Genomic DNA, 23,230 nt, shown 5'->3' on the forward strand with positions numbered 1-23,230 from the left:
TATCTCTGTCTGTATGTGGCCACCTCCTCTCCCTATTTCCTAAGACCGCACAAAGTGAGGTGCTAAAATTCAGAGGCGAGGATAAAAAGGGGCCCCTTGGCCAAATCTCCGACATGGTTCCTGTTTTTTCCGCTCGTTTCGGATGTCTCGGGGGACGCTAGGTGGTGCTGCTGCACTGCAGTTGGCCTGAAGGAGCCGGGTTTCAAAGGGAGCATACTTCAGTTCTGAGGCAGACGGATGGGAGTGCAGGAGCCATCCCGCGGCACTGTCCTGGAGCCGTTTCGGGCTTGCTCCCTCCGCAGTCAAGAAGTGAAAACCTACCAGCCGTGGGGATTTGTTGAGGATAGCTGGTCTGGCCCAGGGAGATTAAGTGCTTACAGCTGGGCCTGCTCCCTGGCCTTACACACTCCCTGTTGTACACTGCCTCTCTGCCTGGAATAAGGAGATTTCTTCTAGGGATGTAGCTCTATTGCTAACCCCTTAATCTCGTTCATGTCTTCCATATTTGAAAGTCCATAGCCCACTGCTGCAAAGAAACAGCCAAGGGGCAGTGCAGCGTCCTGTGCTTCCAGCTCCTGGTGCCATCTCTGCACTGCAGGCCTAGTGACCATGACTTGTCTCCCCGTTTGCTGGGGGGCTGGTGCAAACCCTGCTTGGGAGATGTGGGCCTGTAGTTTGTTTTGCCTTTTACCTTGAAGCAAACAAGCCCCTTCCTGGTTGAGAGGAGGCTTGGAAGGGAACGAATGAAACCTCAGCTCAGGGGCACTAGGAGGGAGCAGCCCTGGGAGCTGGTGTCTCTGGGTTTGGAAGGCTGTAGCTGGCCACTGAGCTGTTTGCTGCTCTGCTAGTGGGGTCTGTTTGGGGGGCAGAGGGCGGGGTGGCTGTTGCAGGTGTCTCGTGCGTGGCGTGCATTTTGCTACAAGGAAGGGAACGGTCAGAGCTCCCTGTACCAACCCCGCCAAATCCCCACTCTCTGGGGAGGGGTGGGGCAGGCAGGGTGCTGGGTTTTAGTCCCAAAGTGCGTGTGTGTGTTGTGGAGAAGGTGAGCACTGAGTCCTGGGGGGCTCTGGTCCCCATTGCGTGACTCTGCCTAGGGTGGAAGGATGCCGGTGTGACATCGCTGTAGTAGCCCTGGGCAAGGGGGCTTGAGTTCACCTTGGGGATGCAGGAAGAAGGGAGGATGGGCACTAAGTGCCCTCTGCTGCTCCGCCATCGGAAATCACACTAGGGTGTGTGCTGCTGACCTACCGTTCCAGCACCCAGAGACACCCCTTCTCCAATGGGTGCCCAAGCTGCTCTGGATTCCTCGGCTGTCCTGTGCAGCGATAAGGACAATTAACCCTTTGGGGAGGTTCCACTCCCGCCGTATGCTCCTCCGCTGTGATTGGAGGAAAAGCAGCCTGCCTATGGCCAGAGTGGAGCAGTCAGAGGCTGTTTATTTGACAACAGTCAGGAATAGAGTAAACATCAGGCAGTGTGAGCAGACCCTCCGAAACGCCTTGACCGTAGCCCGGAGGAATCTGTTTCCGTGCAGGGGCAGGAATTTGTGGGCTTCCCACGCAGCATTGGCCATGGGATTTCCTGTTAGTATGCGTGCTGAGTCTCCTCATCTTCTCTGTGCTTCTCCCTACTTCTCCCCACCCTTTTCTTTATGCTACCTTTGCTCAACCTCCCTTCTTCTGACTTCCCATCCTCCTTTCTCTCCCCCCACATCCTCCCCCAGCCTCTCCCTCCCTCTCCCCCCCCCCCCCCCCGATTTCTGTCTGGTTCTTGCTTTCTGTTTGTGTTACCGAGGGCAGTGCTCCAATTACCTCATATTTGGAGAGAGAAAGCTGCAACCAATCCAGTCTCTGTCTGCTTTTAGGTCAAGTGATTTCTGAACTGCAGTGAGATGCTTTGAATTTGTCTTGTTGCAGCTCCTAGTCTGTAAGATGGCTGTCTGGAACAGCAGCAGCTGGGAGAGACTCCGTGTGTGTGAGTGAGGGCGAGAGAGAGAATATGGGGGATCGCCCACAGTGCTCCGTGTTTTAAAATGTGCGTCTAAGCTGATGAAGCTAAGGTCAGGATTTATCCAGGGGCCTGGGACCAGCTTAGCTGCATTATTGCTGGCATTTTCTGCTCAGAGGAGATGGGGAATTCTCTGGGCTGCGTTAAGGAACCGAAAGAGCAGGCTGCTGGCCCAGGAAAGGCTCCTCTGTCCCCCCAAAAGAGGGTTCGCTTTAAACGGAAGCGGAGGGGGAAGAAGAGAACGGTGCCAGAGGCAAATCCCAAGGAGCAGCCCTTGCCTGGCGTGGAGATTGCTGAGGATGATGAGGCACTGGAGAAGTTCAAAGTACAGCCTCAGCAGGAGGGAGGAGAGGAAATTGCCAAGACCCTGAACCAAGGCACCTCACAGCCCCTGGATCCTAATCCCAGCTCAAGTCCAGAGGCACTGCCTCAGGGTCTCCTTGTACAGGTGAAAGAGAGATTTCAAGGGGAAGTCCGGAAGGCTCAGCTGGTGGTTGAGCACTGGCCCTCGGGGTCTGGGGGCAGGAGGGGTTCCCCTGAGGAGGGCACCACAGTCATTGCACGCCTGCTCGACAACCCTGCGGAGAAGAACTGTGAGAAGGCTGTGAGCAGGCTGGTTGAATTTCAAAGGACAGGAGCTGCCAGCAGCAGAGCTGTGCTGTTGCCTTTACAAAGGGAGACCGCAGTCAAAGACTACAAGAGGAGGGATGAAGACCAGCTTGTGTCCAGGTGTCACGCGGTGTCTAGAGAGGAGCCAGCGGGCGGATGCGGGCCGGAGAAGCCTGCAGCTTTGGTGGAAGCTGGCGGGTCTCCGGAGGTCTGGGATGCAGAAGAGGGGAATGAAAGTATTTCAAGTGCCACATGGACAGGTTCGTGGTTCGTAGAGCCAGGCACCATCTCAGAATTGTCCACACCGTCGCCCATGGTGGACCAGGTGGAAAACCAAGGCTTTGAGAAGCCCCAGAGGCTGTCATTGTCACGGGAGAAACCTGCCCTCAAGGAGGGAGTGGGCACCTGGATTCAGCCTGGCACTAAACTGTCTGCCTCTCAGAGTGACTCTTCGTTCAGCGGGCCGACCACCAGCACTGCCCAGCGCTCCTCAGGATATGGGAGTGACTCGTCCCGTCAGCCCACCAGGGATACTGCAGCCAGTCAGATCTCAGGGTTGATCTTGGAAGATGGCTGCCCACTCCCTGCACAAGAGGGCAGCCAGGTTCAGAGGGGCAGGACAGAAAAGGCCGTGAAGCCTTCTGGAGGAAAGGTCAGTGCTCGTATTCATTTACTGAACCATCTTTCAGAGGCGGGGGGGATGCTCTCCTGAATGTCAGTGATCCAGCCCAGCCCTCCATTTCCCTGGGAGTTTTCTTCCCAGTTGACTCCAGTCTGCTTAGCCCTGTGTCTAGCGCTGTGAATTACAGCCACATATGGAGAAGTGGCAGGTTAAAGCCAAGTCAGAATGCTCCTGGAGAAGCGTCTGTCTCCAGCCTGAGGAGCTGCATGGCTCTGGTAGCCCTCAGGTGCAATTTGCATGGAGATCTGTTAGGAATGTCAGATGAGGAGAGCGGGGACTGCATGGGCTGTTTGCTTGTGGACTGACCCTGTTTGTACTTTGCTGCCTCCACCCTGTAATCTACCTAGAGTGTGCAGGTAGAGAGCTGGAGCAGCACTCGATGGAGAAGCAGGATGTGGGAAGGCAATTACTTGTATTTTAGGTGTAATTGCCTGTGTGTCACTCGAGATGCACTGACTATAGTTAGCATGTTCACCCACTTTCAAGGGGTTGCTAACAGCACATTCCCTCCGTTCTCACACTTGTGTGGCATGCACGCTCCCCCCTTTGTCTGCATGCATTTAACATTTCTGTGAAATGTTGGCACTGATTAAAAATGGGGGAAGGGGCGGTTTGCAAAGTGTGTTGGTTAGGAAGGAGGCTTGTTAGAATGGTCCCAAAAACGGGTGCATTGCAGCCAGACAGGCCAAGGCAGCAACTTTCAGTAGTGATGTCCCTGGCATTAGTAGCACTTTCTAGCATTTATCTGTGTGTGTGTGAGAGAGAGACTTACCAAGTACCATTGTTGGCTGCTGTCAGTCTGTGGGGTGGAAAGGGGGCAGAGACCGGTAGAACGTATAGGGAACATGATTGAAATGGTGGGAGACACCCCCTGATTCAGCCTCAAACCTGTAGCGGGGCAGGGCAGAGAGCAATTCAAACAGAGAAGAGCGACAGGGTCGTTAATCAGCTGAGAGAGGGAAGGTGCTAGTGTTCATAGAATCATAGAATATCAGGGTTGGGAGAGACCTCAGGAGGTCATCTAGTTCAACCTCCTGCTCAAAGCAGGACCAATCCCCAACTAAATCATCCCAGCCAAGGCTTTGTCAAGCCTGACCTTAAAAACCGCTAAGGAAGGAGATGTCACCACCTCCCTAGGTAACGCATTCCAGTGTTTCACCACCCTCCTAGTGACAAAGTTTTTCCTAATATCCAACCTAAACCTCCCCCACTGCAACTTGAGACCATTACTCCTCATTCTGTCATCTGCTACCACTGAGAACAGTCTAGATCCATCCTCTTTGGAACCCCCTTTCAGGTAGTTGAAAGCAGCTATCAAATCCCCCCTCATTCTTCTCTTCCGCAGACTAAACATTCCCAGTTCCCTCAGCCTCTCCTCATAAGTCACGTGCTCCAGTCCCCTAATCATTTTTGTTGCCCTCCGCTGGATGCTTTCCAGTTTTTTCACATCCTTCTTGTAGTGTGGGGCCCAAAACTGGACACAGTACTCCAGATGTGGCCTCACCATTGTCAAATAGAGGGGAACGATCACGTCCCTCGATCTGCTGGCAATGCCCCGACTTATACATCCCAAAATGCCATTGGCCTTCTTGGCAACAAGGGCACACTGTTGACTCATATCCAGCTTCTCGTCCACTGTAACCCCTAGGTCCTTTTCTGCAGAACTGCTGCCGAGCCATTCGGTCCCTAGTCTGTAGCGGTACATGGGATTCTTCCATCCTAAGTGCAGGACTCTGCACTTGTCCTTGTTGAACCTCATCAGATTTCTTTTGGCCCAATCCTCTAATTTGTCTAGGTCCCTCTGTATCCTATCCCTACCCTCCAGCGTATCTACCACTCCTCCCAATTTAGTGTCATCTGCAAACTTGCTGAGGGCGCAATCCATGCCATCCTCCAGATCATTACAGGTGTCCAGTCTAGTTCCTGTCAACCCAGCATGATTCCAAAGAGGAAAAGCGGCCCCACTTCTCCGGGGCGAAGGTGAACTCAGCCAGTCCGAGTCCATCTCCTCTCGGGCAGTAGAATCCTGCCCTGGTGCAGCAGTGCCATTCATGGTCCAGGGGAAAGCGAACAGAAAACGGAGTTATTGGAGGGAGTGCTGTGCCTCGGATAGTCAAAGGGGGCATCGGCTAGTGCAGAGGTGGGCAAACTATGGCCCGCGGGCCACATCTGGCTTGCGGGACCGTTCTGCCCGGCCCTTGAGCTCCCGGCCCTTGAGCTCCCGGCCGGGGAGGCTAGCCCCCGGCCCCTCTCCCACTGTGCCCCCTCCCCTGTTGTTATGCCGCCGCGTGGGCAGTGGGGCTGCAAGCTCCTGCCACTCTGAGCGGCATGGTAAGGGGGCGGCGGCGGGGGGCGGTCAGGGAACGGGGCGGTTGGATGGGGCAGAGGTTCTGGGGGGCGAGCGGTCACGGATCGGGGAACAGGGCGGGTGGATCGGGTGTGGGAGTCCGGGGGGCCTGTCAGGGCAGGGGTGTGGATAGGGCTTGGGGCAGTCCGGGGACAGGGAGCAGGGGGGGTTGGATAGGGGTTGGGGTCCCGGGGGGCCTTTCAGGGGGCGGGGGTGTGGATAGGGGTCAGGGAGGTAGTCAGGGGACAGGGAGCAGGGGGGTTAGATGGGGGTGGGGTTCCGAGGGGGGCAGTGGTTAGGTGCAGGGGGTGCTGGGAGGGGGCGGTCAGGGGACAAGGAGCAGGGGGGAGGGGTGGATGGGTTGGAGGTTCTGAGGACAGGCAATCGGGGTGGGAAGTGGGTGGGGGCAGATAGGGGGTAGGGCCAGGCTGTTTAGGGGGCACAGCCTTCCCTACCTGGGCCTCCATACAGTTTCGCATCCTGATGTGGCCCTCGGGCCAAAACGTTTGCCCACCCTTGGGCTACTGGGATGTATTTTGGCCTGGGAAGGACTAGATGAGTGTATGCTGGGTTTTTGGCTTGAGGCCATGGTGATATAGGCAGGGTTGCTGGAAGAGATTGGTTATTGCGTGTTACGCTTGGGGGCAGTGAAATTGTCTCCTTGTATTTTGGGCTTGAGGCCAGAGGTCTCTTGCTTCTGTATTTGGAGTTGTGGGTGGCAGAAGATGCTGCATTTGTTTTGGGGGTTGCTTCAGATGAGGGCGTAACTATTCTCTACCATTTGGGGAGCAGAAGGGCCACCTCTGATTTGTGATGGACTTGAGTACCTCGGTCCAGATTCTCAGCGTAGTTTGGGCTGCTGGGGATGGGGCTTGGCCCATGAAAGGTAGGAATCAGTAGGCAAAAGGAGCTTAATGCTGAATATTTTGGCTTGTTGGGCCAAGGCCATTACCTTGATGTACTGGAGAAGGCAGCTCTGTATTTAGATGCCAAGCTCGGTGGGAACAGAGCTGTCCTGATAAAAGTGGTTGATCTTTAAAAAAAATTTCAGAGGAATTTTGTGAGCTGATCAGTGAGTAAGGAAGGTTCTGTGTTTGTGCTCCCGGTTCCATATGCTCATCACCCCCTTTCTCAGATTCCTTTATGCCAAGAGCAGGCTTTTCAAGGAGGAGGTGGTACCGCCTCTCAGTATCAGTAGTACAATGGAGCACGTGTGGGGCATGTCGGGATCCTGCGGATGCAGCTGCCTTTTCTGTCCCTTCTTCCAGCCTGGGGAGTGGGGCAGGCAAAGGCCTAATAATCTGGGGACAGACGACTATGTTGTTTGTTATTTAGATGGTACGCGAGGTGCATCGTGCATTTGTTGTGGCCTGTGGGTCATGTGATCATGTCAGTCTATCAGCCCGTTGCTTCAAGGAAATCCCTGCTTTGGGTCCGGAAGAGTTAATGCCAAAGCCGGCTGTGTGGCAGCAACCGAAAAAGAGCAGTTTTCTGTGTGATAAGCATGTCAGACTCCAGAGAGGGAGGTGAGCAGCGGCATACCAATTACACTACTGCTGCCACTCCTCTCTGTGCTTCCACAGAGTCTTCCTCAGATGTCTGGGGGAGGGAGGATCCTTTGCCTCCAGCCCTGCAGCTTCCTTTCTCTTCCCTGCAAGGGGAATCTTCACTGGAGCTGGATGCTGTGAGCAGTAGGAGCCAGGTGAAAATTAGGGCTGTCAAGCGATTAAAAAAATTAATCTCAGTTAATCGCGCTGTTAATAATAGAATACCATTTATATAAATATTTTGGATGTTTTCTACATGTTCAAATATCTTGATTTCAATTACAACACAGAATACAAAGTGTACCGTGCTCACTTGATATTTATTTTTGATTACAAGTATTTGCATTGTAAAAACCAAAAGAAGTAGTATTTTTCAATTCACCTAAAACAAGTACTGTAGTGCAACCACTTTATCATGAAAGTTGAACTTACAGATGTAGAATTATGTACAAAAAAATCCTGCATTCAAAAATAAAACAATGTAAAACTTTAGAGCCTGTAAGTCCAATCAGTCCTACTTCTTGTTCAGCCAATTGCTCAAACAAACAAGTTTGTTTTACATTTCCAGAGGATAATGCTGCCTGCTTCTTGTTTACAAAGGCACCTGAAAGTGAGAACAGGCACTGTTGTAGCCGGCGTTGCAAGATACTTGCATGCCAGATGTGCTAAAGGTTCATATGTCCCTTGATGCTTCAACCACCATTCCAGAGGACATGTGTCCATGCTGATGATGGGTTCTGCTCAATAACGATCCAAAGCAGTGCGGACCAACACAGGTTCATTTTCATTATCTGAGTCAGATGCCACCAGCAGAAGGTTGATTTTCTTTTTTGGCAGTTTGGGTTCTGTAGTTTCCCCATCAGTGTGTTGCTCTTTTATGACTTCTGAAAGCATGCTCCACACCTCATCCCTCTCAGATTTTGGAAGGCACTTCAGATTCTTAAATCTTGGGTCGAGTGCTGTAGCTGTCTTTAGAAATTTCACATTGGTACCTTCTTTGCATTTTGTCAAATTTGCAGTGAAAATGTTCTTAAAACAAACAACATGTGCTGGGTCATCATCCGAGACAGCTAGAACATGAAATATATGACAGAATATGGGTAAAACAGAGAAGGAGACATCCAATTCTCCCCTAAGGAGTTTGGTCACAAATTTAACGAATGCGTTATTTTTTTTAATGAGCGCCATCAGCATGGAAGCATGTCCTCTGGAACAATGGCCGAAGCATGAAGAAGCATATGAATCTTTAGTGCGATGCCAGTTACGAAAGTGCCATGCAAACGCCTTTTCTCACTTTCAGGTGACATTGTAATTAAGAAGTGGGCAGCATTATCTCCCGTAAATGTAAACAAACTTGTTTCGCTTAGCTATTGGCTGAACAAGAAGTAGGACTAAGTGGACTTTTAGGCTCTAAAGTTTTGTATTGTTTTGCTTTTGAGTGCAGTTATGTAACCAGAAACACCCCTACATTTGTAAGTTGCCCTTTCATGATAAAGAGATTGCATGACAGTAGTTGTATAAGGTGAATTGAAAAAATATTATTTCTTTTGTTCATCATTTTTACAGTGCAAATATTTGTAATAAAAAATTATATAAAGTGAGTACTGTACACTGTGTATTCTGTGTTGTAACTGATATTGATATATTTGAAAATGTAGAAAACCATCCAAAATATTTAATAAATTTCATTTGGTATTCTATTGTTTAACAGCGCGATTAATCGTGATTAATTTTTTTAATCACAATTAATTTTTTGAGTTAATTGTGTGAGTTAACTGCAATTAATCGACAGCGCTAGTGAAAATATTTCCCCTCCAGTAACCTTCCTAAAGGACTGCAGTAAGTGGGTAGCTCGTGATCAAGTTCCTGTGCTCCCAGTTAGTTAAGTTTAATGAAGCAGCTGGACGTTCAGGGGGAGAGGAGCACAGAAGGGAGCGACATATAAGGGCTTGATCCTGGACACACGATTTTCTGCAGTGCTGAGCAGGGCTTCAGTGAGGGGAGCAAATCAGCTGGTTTAACATTCTACAGGCACCTTTCCTCCAGGGTGAAAATTGGTGTGGCTTTAGATTCCCCCTTTTGTTTGTCCCTGTCCTCCTTGAGTTGATGGACAGTAATTCTACTAATTGTGGAAAGCTGAGAGAATCACTGACATAGTCTCGAACACATACACTCTGATCTACTCTGTGATATTCCTAGCAAGCCAGTCTGCCTAAAAAGACCAGTGCTTGCACTTTGGTTTCTCTCGAAGCGCTATGATCAGTGTGTTGCCAGCAGTTACAAGTTGCTACACATGTCCATCTAAGCAAGCACATTTATTCTTAAGGTAAAAGCATTACAGAAAAATCAGACTAAAAACAATAAAAGAACCTACACACATGCTAAAAAGCTTATCAGAGATGACCCCCAACTCCAACCTAGGGCTCTGGTAGGTGTCAGTCCTACAGATCCCCCTAACTGGGTTTTCCCTGTGGTTACAAGTCAATATCAGTTTTTAGATCAGGAACCAGAACAAAGGCCCTAAGTCAGTTTAAGCTTGGGCTATTTATTCCACAGTCCTTTTTCTTTTGGTCTCTGGAGAATCCCCTTTGAGCCAGAAAATGTGAACCTCCCCAGGAGGTGGTACCTCTCTGGAGACATTAGTCACCCCCTGCTGGGTTTAATTCCTGCTGGAGCTGTGGTAACCCCTGCCCACCCCGGGGTGAATACAATCCCTGGCTCACAATGAGACATAAACTGGCCAAACATTTAATACAATATAGTCTTCCAAAGATATTGCTCAAAGCTGCCCTGTCTGCCACGCTAGGCACTGTGCAGACACATAGTCTGTGACAGTCCCTGGTTTACAGCCTAAACAGAGTAGACCTAAGGGATGGCTGGACAAATAAGTGAGTGAGGGATGGGAGGAGAGCAGGCTGAGTAAACAAGCGGTCGGAGGTCAGCTGTAGGTGCTGTGTGTTCAAGGTGATAATAGGGAGAAACCCTGACCCCTGGCAATGTCTAGCCAGTAACACTTAGTTTAGTATCCCCTATTCCAGGGGACTCTGTCTAGAGCTCTGTGTCTTGGATCTATGAATGAAGGCATTCATTGTTAGGCAAAAGCAGGGCGTTGCTGTCGGAGCTTGGGTGAATCTTATGCTGAAGTGAGCCTGGGAATCTTCAGCAGCACAGAGGGAGCACAGCTAGACTGTAAGAACAGACCCAGTTCTGCAGTCTCCTGGCAGTAGATGGATCCAGTCCATGCCCCAGTACTTTACCCCAGAGTGCTCAGCCAGACACGATTTCTTGCTGCTTCTCTGAATTCAGCATGGGAGGAAAAGCTGTTTTGATAAGCTGTCTGTAGTCATCATAGGAGGTAGAGACGCTCTGACTGGCAGTCTCTGTTGGAAGATGTTATCTGCAATGCTGACTGTAGCTGGGCTTGGTATACAGCTACCTAGCCAAGCAAGACTTTGTGCTGGTAGGAAAACCATTCTAAGACCAGGTTTAGAGGCTTCTCCCATCTCCACCTGCTGCTGATGCCTTGGAATTTGTTTGTTTTTCTGGAGTATCTTGTTCTCCATGCACATCCCGCAGAAAGATACATTTCAAACGGCTCAGTGTAAATCACCAAGACATGCTAACAGTGTGTGGGGTCTGGCTCTTAAACACAGGGGCAAATGAAGGGCATTCTTCTCTCTGTCTTCCAGCACCTTCACCCCACTGCCCTGTCTGTCTGTCTCAGGTATTTCTAAAGCGCTCATCGCTGTGATTATCTGGGTTGTGCTCTCTTGTGGTGCTCTCTTGGAGAAGTGCAGAACCGATGACTTGTAGGTAGGCTGTGTTGACTGGCTGGATGAATTAAAGGGGAAAATTGCACTTCCAGCTGAAAATGTCACACTTACCATTGTTACAGGTAGCCTCTAAAATCACAATAACTGAAAGAGCTTAAAGAAAAGTATCTTTTCTTTGCTTTTTTTCATGTTGTTAGCTTCCTGCATTTGACAGCGCCGTTTCACTGTTGTTGGTGCTTACCCTTCCCCTGTAACAGAAGCAGCAGGCAGGAGTGTGTACAGAGAAAGGGGATGAGCAAGTGTGACTGATGGGGCTGCTCAGAAGACCCTACTAAATCTCACCAGGGGAGCAAAAAAACCTTTAGCTTTTTTTAGAATTAAAAAAAAAAAGACATGAACGCATTTCAGGAGAGACTACTTAAAGGGGAAGGGGATGGGGGTTGTTAGCACAGGCAATAGTATTACTGCCCCAAAATAATTCCTAGAGCGTACAGTTTAGAGAAACATCCAACCGTAATTTTAAAAGTGTCAGTGATGGAGAATCCCCCATGATCCTTCGTCAGTTGTTCCAATGGTTCGGTGTTCTCACTGTCAAAAATTTACACCTTATTTCCAGTCTGAATTTGTCTAGCTTCAAATTCCAGCCATTGGATCATGGTAGACTTTTCTCTGCTAGACTGAAGAGCCCATTATTAAATGGTTGTTCCCCATGTAGGTACTTATAGGATATAATCATGTGACCCCTTAACCTTCTCTTTGTTAGACTCAAAGAACTCCATCGATTTCATTTATCACTAGAAGGCAGGTTTTCTAATCCTTTAATCATTCTCGTGGCTCTTCTCTGAACCATGTCCAATTTGTCAACCTCCTTCTTGGATTGTGGGCACCAGATCTGGACAGAGTATTTCAGCAGCAGTTGCACCAGTACCAAATACAGAGGTAAAATAACCTCTCTACTCCTACTTGAGATTCCCCTGTTTGTGCATCCCAGGATGCAATATTCGTCCTTTTCAAAGCTCTCAGGCTATAGTATCCCTTTAATCAAACGTCCTTTGTTCTGAAAAGCCTTCAGCTGAGTTACGTGCAGTTACGCTGAATTTGCCCTGACCTCAGCTTTCAGTTCATTTTAGTCCGCACCGATCCAAGCAATTGTGGCAGTAAAAATTGAGGTGCTGTACTCCTATAACCTGTCTTTAGACATGGATCCCTGACTTGGACTTTTCATATGAGACTAGCTCCTGAGAGCCCTCATACAGTGTGTATTATATTGAAATAAAATCTGCATAACTTGCCCAACAGGGTTCTTCCTGCTTCCAAAGTGCCGTGTCACCAGCGATACCATGTCTTTACAGATCTCCGATATCTACATCAGTGGGGAGTCAGGGGACATGTCCGCTAAGGAGAAGCTGCTTCTGTGGACCCAGAAGGTGACTGCAGGTTACGTGGGAGTGAAGTGCACCAACTTCTCTTCGTGCTGGAGCGACGGGAAGATGTTCAATGCACTCATTCACAGATACAGGTACGCAGAGAGGAGTCTGGCTTGGCTACGGGGGAGTTTAAGGCTCTTTGTTCTCTCTTTGCATTTAATAGTCTGCACCTTGAAATCCTAGTTCTGCCCGACCTAGAATAATGGAGGATGGGTGTTCTGCTTCGGGCCCCGTGTAGCAGAAAAAGCTGAGCACGCACACAGTTGCGAGTAGTGTTGGCCTTTTAACAAAGGGGAAAAAAGCTTTAAAACCAGATAATGGAGGCGCTGCTGTGCTGTAAATGTTGTCATTTCCCACTCTGCTCTCAGTGAATAATGATACTTGGCACTTCAGTGGCACCTTCCATCTGAGCATCTCCAGGCTCTCTTGAAGCAGCAATTAAGCCTCTCACGAAACTCCTTGTGAGCTAGCTAGGCAAGTGGTATTATCTCTCTCTGACACTTGCCGGCTGCACAGTGAGTTGGTGGCAGAGCTGGGATTAGAACTCAGCAGGGCTGACTCCTGCTCCCCCGCCCCGGCTTTGACCACTAGACCATGCTGTTGAGGGTGAAGGAGATGAGCAAAAATTGTCAGTAGGGTCAAAGCATCATCAGATGTCTCCAGGCAGCATCTGTCACCTGGATTACCCTTTGTCAGGCTGTGACTGACTGACCATGGGCAACTCCCTAAATGGAAAGGAGTGGGGTCATGAGTCACTCTGCAGAAGGAAGATGGAAAACAAGGGGGTAACTGTTTGTGGGGTTAGGAGTCCTAAGCAGTGTGTACCCCAGCACTGAGCTGGGTGTAGCAGATTCAAAGAACTAGCCAGGAAATCTCTGCTTTTCTTGCCTTGAACGTGAAGATCTTCTGGTCCTAATCCTCGTTTGCACTTTATATCCTATTGTACCTTTGCGTACCTGCTCGCATGAACAGTGCTTGCTCCTGGCACCTTGGGGGAATCACTGGTGACCCCCTTTGTAGTGTTAGGAGCCTCCCTCCTCCTCCTTGGTCTCCATGTACCTGTGTATCATGTATGGTTAGTGGTGTCTGGCTGTGAACGCACGGTGCTGTACCAGAAGCAGAGTGTCACCTTGGCTAGGTGTGACGGTGGCTGTCTGTGAGCTGTTGGGTGTGTCTTACAGGCCGGATATGGTGGACATGGAGCGGGTGCAGATACAGAGTAACCGGGAGAATCTGGAACAGGCCTTTGAGGTTGCAGAGAGGCTTGGAGTCACCCGGTTGCTGGATGCCGAAGGTGAGAGACGATGGTGATTGGCCCATCTGGGTAGAAGATTACCTCTCCCCTTCATACCCCTCTGACTTGGATTTCTTTGTCCCCTTGCCCCAGATGTGGATGTCCCATCTCCAGATGAGAAGTCTGTGATAACTTATGTGTCTTCAATCTACGATGCCTTTCCCAAGGTCCCCGAGGGAGGAGACGGGATCAGTGCGATAGTAAGAACTGCTGCTTTTTACACCTTCTGACCCTGAATTCTATGGAAGGCTGGTCTGTAAGCACCTTGTGTCGTGACTGGGGGTGGTGTGAGTTGTCTGCCTCGTCTCCAGGAGAAAAGTTTGGAGGCTTCCATCTCCAACTACAAAAGATGGTGTCTCCAAAAAAAAGGCAGTGGAAGCTTGTGCTGTTTAGCAGGCACCCAGCACGGAGACTGGACTCAGGAGAGAGAAGTGGGGTTGGAGCTCATGTCAGCTTGCCACTGCTGGAGCAGTGTGGGACAATTTACAGTTTCCCCGGTAAGGTTGGGCTGCCCTTTAATTCTCCTGTGCACCATGCAAAGTCACTTGGTTCTCCGTGGGTACGTGTGACCAGCCTGAGGCTGTGCACTGAAGTCTCAGCTCTGGGCAGTGGCGTAATCTAGCTCTGTTGTGCCCTGGAGATAGCAGCTTATAGCAAGGTCCTGCTTTTCCCTCTGTGCCGGTGTAACTGCATCACGAGAGGGGGAGGCACTTTCAGCTGGGGTTGTGCGGCAGATGTCGCCGGTCTGAGTCGCAAGGGTGCACATTCCGTTTGTTCTCTCCCCTGCTTTGGCTGGCAACGTACTGGGGCCCAGCTGCGATATTTTGCCTGTTGCTTTGTGTAGCTGCTTTCCAGTATTAGCACTTCAAACGGCTCCCCCTTCTCCTCCCAGGAGGTGGATTCAAGGTGGCTAGAGTACCAGAACCGCGTGGACTCCCTCATCCCGTGGATCAAACAGCACACGATACTGATGTCAGATACATCCTTCCCCCAGAACCCTGTTGAGCTAAAGGTAAGGGTTTCCTTGGAGTGTCTGGTGCCAGTTGTTGGCTTTGGGCTTAACTGGTGGTAGCGTGAGATGGTGCCTTGGGCTGTGTGCTGATACAGCTGTCTCCCGTTGCAGGCACTTTATAATCAGTACATACACTTCAAAGAAACGGAAATCCCAACAAAAGAACAAGAAAAAGGGAGGATAGAGGAGTTGTATAAACTACTAGAGGTAAGAGGCTTCTCAGCTGCGTGACTGGTCGCTGGGAACATTTGTTTTTTCAAGATTTACTGTACGTTCAGTCTGGATTTGTTTTGAAACAGAGAAACAAAAATGACCCTGAGGGTTATTATAACGCCAGCAGCGTCGCCGAGCCAACCCGACTGAGGCATAGGTGGTTCTGCTGCTCTGATCACTGTGGTATCCTAGCACCTCCCAGCAGTGTGTTAGCCCCTTTGCGGCGTGGTGCAGAGAGGGTGGTCTGATGACCGAGGCAGCCCCTCTCAAGGTGGTGTAGAGGGAGCTACATTCAGGTTAGGGGTATGCAGGGCTATACCTAAGAAGATTGGTGCCCTCCTCTCCCAAGAGATGTCAGTGGAATAAGTCACTCAGATGCGGTCAATGGTGTAATACAGCGGGGTAAGAGACACTGTTCTACTACTGTGTTTCCAGGTATGGATTGAATTCGGCCGCATCAAGCTGCCCCAAGGTTACCACCCCAATGACGTGGAGGAGGAATGGGGCAAGCTGATCATAGAGATGCTGGAGCGCGAGAAGTCATTGCGGCCAGCAGTGGAGAGGTTGGTACTGAACTGCGGGAAGGCAGAGCTCACTGGATCCCTGTTGAGAATTCTCTCTTCTGCCACCGCTATGGTGTGGCTGAAGGTGTCCCGGAGAGGATTGTGTCTCTGATTGTTTCTTTTGTCGCAGGCTGGAATTGCTGCTACAAATCGCTAACAAAATTCAGAATGGTGCTCTGAGCTGTGAAGAAAAACTCACTCTGGCAAGGAACACGCTGCAAGCCGTGAGTGTTGGTGTTAGTCTCCCAGGATCACCTCCTGCCTTGTGTCTATTGTCCTCGTTCCTTCCCTCAAACCCACCTCACTTGCCTCTATAGCCTGGCAGAGCAGCTGCCTTTCTGCTTAGACCTCAGCGCCTCACCATGGGGGTGTTGAGCTTATTCTGAATAGGGCGTGGGGTTCATGGTGGAACAGGAGCACCCAGTACTGTGCTAGCTAAGAAGGTGAACGCGATCGTTGGATGTATAAGCAGGGGGAGCATCAAGTAGGAGTACGGAGGTGGTGTTGCTTTGGTAGATGGCATCGGTCAGACCGTTACTAGTCACTGTGTCCAATCAGGTGTCCATGCTTCCAAAAGGATGCTGAAAAATTGGAAAGGGTTCGGCAAAGAGCTACGAGAATGATTCAGTCTGGGAATGAATGCCTTATAATGGGTCTTAAGAGGTTCAGTCTATTCTGGTGATCCAAGAGAAGGTTCTGAGGTGACTGGATATGGCAGGTCTACAGTGCAGTCAGACGTGTGAGATATCCAGGCTGGCTTTGGGCGAGCTAGCTTGAATACCAAGAGCAGCGAAGCTGCGGTAGCACAGGTTAGCCGCTGGAGTACGTGCGCAGGGCCTGGATCGGTCGTATCGCCTGCTCTGCTGCGGTCTCGCTGCTCTTTGAGCTGGTTTGTCTACGCGTGCTGCGGTCACACCCCGATTGCACCGTAGACATACCTAAAGCGTAGAGGTACCTGTGTGGGGAAACGATTTCTGATCATTGACGGCCCTTTAAGCTAGCAGGGAATGACGTAACCAGAGCCAGTGGTTGAAGCTAGACAAATTCAGACTGGAAACAAGGTGCACGTTTTAAAGGGAGGGTAACTAAATATTTGAATAACTTGTCTAGGGGTGGGTGGATTCTCCACCACTTGGAGTCTTTATAGCGAGACTGGATGTCTTCCTAAAAGACGTTGCACTGGCTCAACCAGAAGTTATGGGCTTGATGCACAAGCCAGTAGGGGAGATTCTTTGGCTTGTGTTACGCAGAGGTCAGGCTAGATGATCATAAACGGTCCCTTCTGGCCACAACATCTATGAATCCTTTGAATATTGAACCAGAACACAGCCCCCTTGCCTTGCATGTCCCTTACAGTACAGCGGGGATGACATATCCCCCTGGTAACTCTGACCTCTCACTGCAGGATGCTGCTCACCTGGAGTCTGGCCAGCCAGTGCAGTACGAATCCGATGTGGTCATGTACCTGCAGGAATGCGAGGGGCTCATCCGGCAGCTGCAGGTGGATGTGCAGATCCTCCGAGATGAGAATTACTACCAGCTGGAGGAGCTGGTCTTCAGGTGAGGGGCTGTGTGTATGAGAAAGCATCGCTGACTGGGGGATATAGACTAAGACACATTCATATGCTGCATTAAGAGGCAAGGTATGCGAGTCCTGGTGGTAGTGGCTGTGCCTAGCTGAGTGTGTCATGCTCTCCGTGGGCTTCTTGTGAGGTGGGATTCCTTCAGAAGAGAGACAAACCCTTGATAAGCAGGATCGTTGTGGAGAACAGGTGTCGTTCCATATATCTGCTGGAGTCCAGATATCGGTAACTCAGCTCCTGTCTTCCCTCCCCCTCTCTGCTCCAGGATCGTCCGGCTGCAAGATGAGCTGGTCACACTGAGGCTGGAATGCACTAACCTGTACCGGAAGGGTCACTTCTCTACCTTGGAGCTGGTACAGCCGTCCACCCTGACCACTACACACTTGAAGGCAGAGCCCTTGACAAAGGGCACGCACACCTCCTCTACCTCCTGGTTCCGGAAGCCCATGACCCGGGCGGAGCTGGTGGCCGTCTCCTCTTCTGAAGATGAAGGCAACCTCCGATTTGTGTACGAGCTGCTGTCTTGGGTGGAAGAGATGCAGGTGCGTGCATGCCCTGGGCTTTAACTAGCTCTACGGGCTGACTCAGCTGCATGTATTGGCACTAAAACAAAGTCAGAAAACTGAAAAATGTGGAGGGGGTTTCTGCCTTTTTTTTTCTTTAAGCCACAAATGTTGTGATGGTGCAACTGGGCCCTGGTGCACAGGGAATGCCGTTGGTGACCAGATACTCTTGTTTCTGAGAAGTCCCTCTTGCCCTGAGCTGGGTTTGGTTTCCCATATGATGCTCCTGCTGTTTGCAGGGAATAGTGGAAGGTTGTCTCCAAAGCAGGGCTCAAGACTAATTCAGCCTGACAAGCTCCTCCTGTTTGACATGAGCATAGGGCTTGAGCCAGCTGCCCCTGAAGTCAGTGTGAGTTTGGATATTGACCTGGGCGCTGTTAGGGTCAGTCTCTTAAGGAGCACACTGCACCGGGACTGGGCTTTGCATCTGTTGCTTCAATAGTGAGCTAGGAGGTGATGTCACCTCCAGGATCCTGTGCTTTTGAGCATGCTCTTTGGGATGGCGAACATTGACTGGGCCTATTGGTGGCTGTTTCAGATGAAGCTGGAGCGGGCAGAGTGGGGCAGTGATTTGCCGAGTGTGGAATCTCAGCTGGAGACGCAGCGGCACGTCCACTCCAGCGTGGAGGATCTGGGCGCCAGTGTGAAGGAGGCCAGGATGTATGAGGTGAGGGGACACAGACTTGATAGTGTAACTGAGGGCACTAGAGTTTGCCAATGCTCGGAGGGGTGATGAGGAGGGGCAGGACATCAGATCCTGTGAGTGTTTGGTGGCTTTTGAGGGTGAATACACTTGAAGCTGCTGCATTGAGGCACCTTTGAAGGTATATGGTGCAGCCAGCTCTCCCAGCACTCTCAACTATCAAGACTCATTAAAGGTAGGAGTAGAGAGGTTATGTTATCTCTGTGTTTGGAACTGGTGTGACTCCTTCCAGAATAGTGCGTCCAGTTCTGATGCCCACAATTCAAGGAGTGTTGATAAATTCAAGAAGGTTCAGAGAAGAGCCCCAAGAATGATTGGATTAGAAAACCTGCCTTCTAGTGATAGGCTCAAAGAGCTCAATCTATTGAGCTTAACAAAGAGGGGTCACTTGAATAAAGTTCATAACTATGTACACGGGGAGCAAACATTTAATAATGGGCTCTTCAGTGGAGCAGAGAAAGGGCTAACACGATCCAATGACTGGAAATTGAGGCTCGACAAATTCAGTCTGGAAATAATGTAGTTTTAACAGTGTGAGTAATTTTCCAAGGGTCATGGTGAATTCCACATCTCTGACAATTGTTAAATCAAGGTTGGATCTGTCTCCAAAAGCTCTGCTCTAGGAATTACTTTGGGGAAGTTCTGTGACCTGTGTTGTATGGTCCCCTCTGCCCTTAGAATCTGTGAATCTAAGGTGTGTCCCATTGAACCAGGATTTTAATGTATCACCATTAGCTTATTCTGCAGGCAAAGCTCAAACCAAAGAGGCTTAAGTGCTGCGGCTGCTGTTCAGATCTGATCCTCATTGATTTGTTGTCTTAAGCCCAATTTCTCATAAATTGTTCTTTTTATTTTCTTTTGGAGCCCTATTCCTTCACTAAGGGAAACCGCCTGATTTCCCTCTCCTCTTTCTCTCCCCCGCCCCCCCAACCCCCCGGTCCAGAGAAGAGACCACTTGCCACAGCTAGCATTCTCGCTTCTGGTCCTTACTGCTCAAGGAAAACTCAGGGGAAGTGGCTGGTATGGGGTGCGATGCTCTGAAATTGAAGCTATATACTGGCAACGTGAACCATTTTTTCCTTCTTAGGGTAAAATGTCTCAGAATTTCCGCACTAGCTACACAGAAACACTCGGCAAGCTGGAGACACAGTACTGCAAGCTGATGGTGAGTAGGCATTATACATGTCCACAGCATGCTCTGGTGCCTGAGAGTCCCACCCCTCCACCCAGCACCATATTCCCCTGACACAGGATGCAGAATACGGGGTCCATACTCTGCTGGTGGTGAGGATTGTGAGAGGGAACAGCAGCAATCATTGAGAGCTGAGAGAAGAGCAGACACGTTAGTGTCTTCTTCAGAATTCAAAGGAAACCTGTTTATGGCAAACCAGGTTATTCTGGCAACGTTGGCCTGTGTGCTATGGAGGCCATGGCTTTACTCAGCCTGTAACCCTGAGTGTCCAAGGCAAAGGATCCAAATTTCCTAAGCTGTTCTCATTGTCCTTATTTGCTTGACTTACATGACATGAGAAATGTTTCCCAGTTTGGAGCAACTCATCACAGCTGGAGTCATCATCTCGGGGGTGGTGGTTTTCACTTACACGCTTTTCAGACATCTTCGTAGTATTGTAACTGTATGTCCTCAGCCCCCCTTCAGGGGCACTGGAAGAGAGAAGAGTCTGAGAAACATCCATTTATGGATCATGAGATGAGTGGGTTATTTCATGGAATGCAGGAAACGTCGAGCTTCCGACTGCGGCATCTCCAGAGCCTGTACGGGTTTGTGTCCCGAGCCACTGCCGAGTTAATCTGGCTGAATGAAAAGGAGGAAGAGGAGCTGGCGTATGACTGGAGTGACAACAACCCCAATATTGCAGCCAAAAGGAATTACTTCTCAGTGAGTATAGTGCAGGCACAGGGCACCCATCAGAACAGGGCTGCCTAGTTAGAAGCACCACTGATTACACTGGTATTGCTTTTCAATTGCTGTAAAATGTCCAACTGGTTTACAAGCTCTCAAATTAAGGCTTCCCAGGATTCTGAGCTCCTACAGCTCAGCCCGCAGCACTTGCCGCAGTCATGATCACCACTGGCGAACTGTGGCTGGCGTAGAAGGCAAAAGGACAAGCTAAATCTGTTCAGCAGGGTTTCCAGTTTTGTGAGCATGTAATAAATATCCGGTGGGGCAGGGTTAAAGCTGGAGTTGAAAACTTGGCTGTGAATTCCCTCAGCTCCTAGCATCTAGACTTTGAACGATAACTTCCTGAATAACGTTTTATTTATAGCTGTATCCATTCAAAATTAAGGAAATTCCAAGGCAGAAATTCTCAGTTAAGGTTAAGGAGACTGCCCTTCAAGACAATATTAATAAGGTGTTACCATTCAAAACCTACATGCTAGGAACTGAAGAAATGTTTCAGTGCTGTTCCCAACACCGGCTTTAACCCTGCCCCACATCCCTGCTCCTCTTCAGCCTGGCCTGGATACGTAATGACTCAAGTACAGCTTCCACAGAAATGTACGATCGATTTTGATTTGAGTCTTTGCTTGTGTCTGCTACTCAGGAGCTGACAATGGAACTGGAAGAGAAACAGGATGTGTTTCGGTCTCTACAAGATACGGCGGAGCTGCTGTCATTGGAGAATCACCCGGCCAAACAGACTGTAGAGGTAACTGATCACTTGAAGGGCAGATACGCTGGGGAGTTGGGGAGTGTCACGCCAAGCCATATCAATTGAACCCAGCTTATTGGGAGACATGCTGTAGACACACCACACATCCACCTCCACCCTGAACTGCTCTTATCAACTCCAAGTAGACGTAAACAGCTTTATTTATAAGGTTGCCTATTGTGAGGACAAGGGAGACACTTCTACACAGTGCCCTTCCCCAAGATAATAACGATAAATGTTTGTGTGTCCCGGGCCCAGGCCCAAGGTCCTGTGGTAAGATAAGAGAGCCAGTGGCCCTGAGCTCGCTTTGAATTATTCATGGTTATGAGACTGATGGAGCAAACATGTCTGTGGAGCAAAAGGTTCTTAGGGCAGGGTTTTTTACTGACAAGCCCCTCCACCAATTCCAGGGGATGGAGGGAAACTACCTTGGAAGTGCCACTTGAGGAGCCTCCTTTCTTTAATTTATTTCCTTTGGTCTCTATTCCAGGGCACTTCCCACGACATCTCATGACAACCAAATCCTTCCTTCCTTATGTGAACGTTGTAAGCTAGTTGAGTGAACTAACTGAACGCTGACTCAAGCCCCTTCGTTGACAGATGCACCTTGTTCCTTTGTTGTTGTAACTCGTGGTTTTCTTTGTATGTGTGTCTTTTCCAGGCATATAGTGCAGCTGTCCAGTCCCAGTGGCAATGGATCAAACAGCTCTGCTTATGTGTAGACCAGCATGTGAAGGAGAATGCTGCTTACTTCCAGGTATAGTAGGGAGGGACAGTCCTGCATTTCATTCCCTGGTCTATGGTTCAGAGACCCAAACCTGGTTGTGCACCGTGGTTATGGTATAGCATCAACTGACCCTGATGTTTGAACCCCACAACGCACTTATCCTTTTGCAGGGCAGTATAGGCTTTATCCTGAACACAGCTTTGAATGAAGGACTTCTGAGTTTGTTCCCATGTGTTTCTTTCCCTTCTGCCGGGTCCTCTGGGCACTTTATATGGTGGGATGTGATTTCTCGCTATAGCCCAGGCCATGCCTGTGGTGGTGCTTACAGCTCCAACAGCACAAAGATGGAGAGAAATGCAGAAGAAACTTGCCTAATGAGATTCTTGGTTGGTTCCTTTCACTGTTGCCTGTGGCAATGAATAGCCTTTGGTGTGTTGTATCGCACAGCTTTCTGTAATGCTTTTTGGCTTTGCAGTTCTTCAGCGACGCCCGAGAGTCAGAAACGTACCTGCGGAGTCTCCAGGACTCTATCAAACGGAAGTATTCTTGTGACCAGAACACCAGCCTGACCCGCCTGGAAGATCTGCTCCAGGATTCCATGGTGGGTGTTCTGTATAAGCCCCAACATCATGGGCTCGGTGCAATACACAATCAGTACTGTGGAGCAGCACTGCTTCCTGGCTTTTGTGTTACAGGGGAAAATGGGTATATTTGTTTATTCCTACAACAGCACAGTTAAGTTGAATGTTCTTTGCCTATCCTGTCTCAGGCCACTCTTTGCATTTTGATTGATTGTGTGTGTGTGTGTGTGTGTGTCCGAGTACAGGCTGTGTGACCTTAACTGTGCTGCTTTCTGTTTACTGAACACTGTCTACACTAATCTGATTTTAATTTAATAGCTATAATGGAAGATCAGTGACGGCAGTAAAGGACTCTTATAGAGCACAAGGCTCTCTGTATCCTTGCACCCTTGCTGAAGGGAAGAGGAGCCGGCTGTGCAAACAGGCTGGTTAGAGACCTTTTATACCACAGGAAAATGAAGTCCAGATGTTTCACCATCACTATCTACCACACTATCTTTCTGTGCGTAGAAATACGGTGATGGGTGAGTTTTGTTGTCCAAGATGGTTACTCTGATCTGGTCAAATGCAGCTGGAGGCTGCATCCAGTTGGTTGTTTAGCCGGTGCAGGGAAGGATGGCGGGAAATGCCCACTCTTAATCCAGATCAAATCTGTCATTAATCTGTTATGCCAGTTCCAGAAAGTTGCTAACGATAAAATCAAAGCAGTGAGCATAAGGGTAATTGTGTATGTGTATATTCAGTAATCAAGACAGCAGTAGCAGGCTGCTCTTTGGCAGATTAATCTTTAGGCCTCATGACCTGATGCAAATGGAGTAATATAGAGCAGTCCAAACAATAAGATAACTTTATAACCGCTCAGTGTAAATTGGCATAATAAAACACAAGGAGTGAACTGTCAACCAGCTACTGATTTGGCATATCTAA

The 23,230-nt window shown here is 49.5% G+C and overlaps 1 protein-coding gene across 9 annotated transcripts in view; it reads left to right on the top strand.

Annotated features, from left to right (window-relative positions):
• MACF1 (microtubule actin crosslinking factor 1) overlaps positions 1-23,230 on the top strand; it is a 253,775-nt gene that overhangs the window by 104,422 nt on the left and 126,123 nt on the right. For 6 of the 9 annotated variants that reach the window (XM_074934503.1, XM_074934500.1, XM_074934502.1 and 3 more), the window contains 15 exons: positions 12,318-12,484; positions 13,574-13,686; positions 13,780-13,886; positions 14,579-14,698; positions 14,810-14,905; positions 15,347-15,474; positions 15,605-15,698; positions 16,880-17,034; positions 17,323-17,599; positions 18,159-18,287; positions 19,411-19,488; positions 20,059-20,220; positions 20,888-20,992; positions 21,657-21,752; positions 22,198-22,323. In XM_074934503.1, coding sequence (XP_074790604.1) covers positions 12,318-12,484; positions 13,574-13,686; positions 13,780-13,886; positions 14,579-14,698; positions 14,810-14,905; positions 15,347-15,474; positions 15,605-15,698; positions 16,880-17,034; positions 17,323-17,599; positions 18,159-18,287; positions 19,411-19,488; positions 20,059-20,220; positions 20,888-20,992; positions 21,657-21,752; positions 22,198-22,323 — 1,953 coding nt within the window. Of the gene's footprint in view, positions 1-1,894; positions 3,269-12,317; positions 12,485-13,573; positions 13,687-13,779; positions 13,887-14,578; positions 14,699-14,809; positions 14,906-15,346; positions 15,475-15,604; positions 15,699-16,879; positions 17,035-17,322; positions 17,600-18,158; positions 18,288-19,410; positions 19,489-20,058; positions 20,221-20,887; positions 20,993-21,656; positions 21,753-22,197; positions 22,324-23,230 lie in introns of those variants that run through there. The other 3 variants (XM_074934497.1, XM_074934499.1, XM_074934506.1) reach the window with 1 other exon arrangement.

This window comes from Natator depressus, chromosome 19 (assembly GCF_965152275.1).
Source record: "Natator depressus isolate rNatDep1 chromosome 19, rNatDep2.hap1, whole genome shotgun sequence".
Lineage (NCBI taxonomy): Eukaryota > Metazoa > Chordata > Testudines > Cheloniidae > Natator > Natator depressus.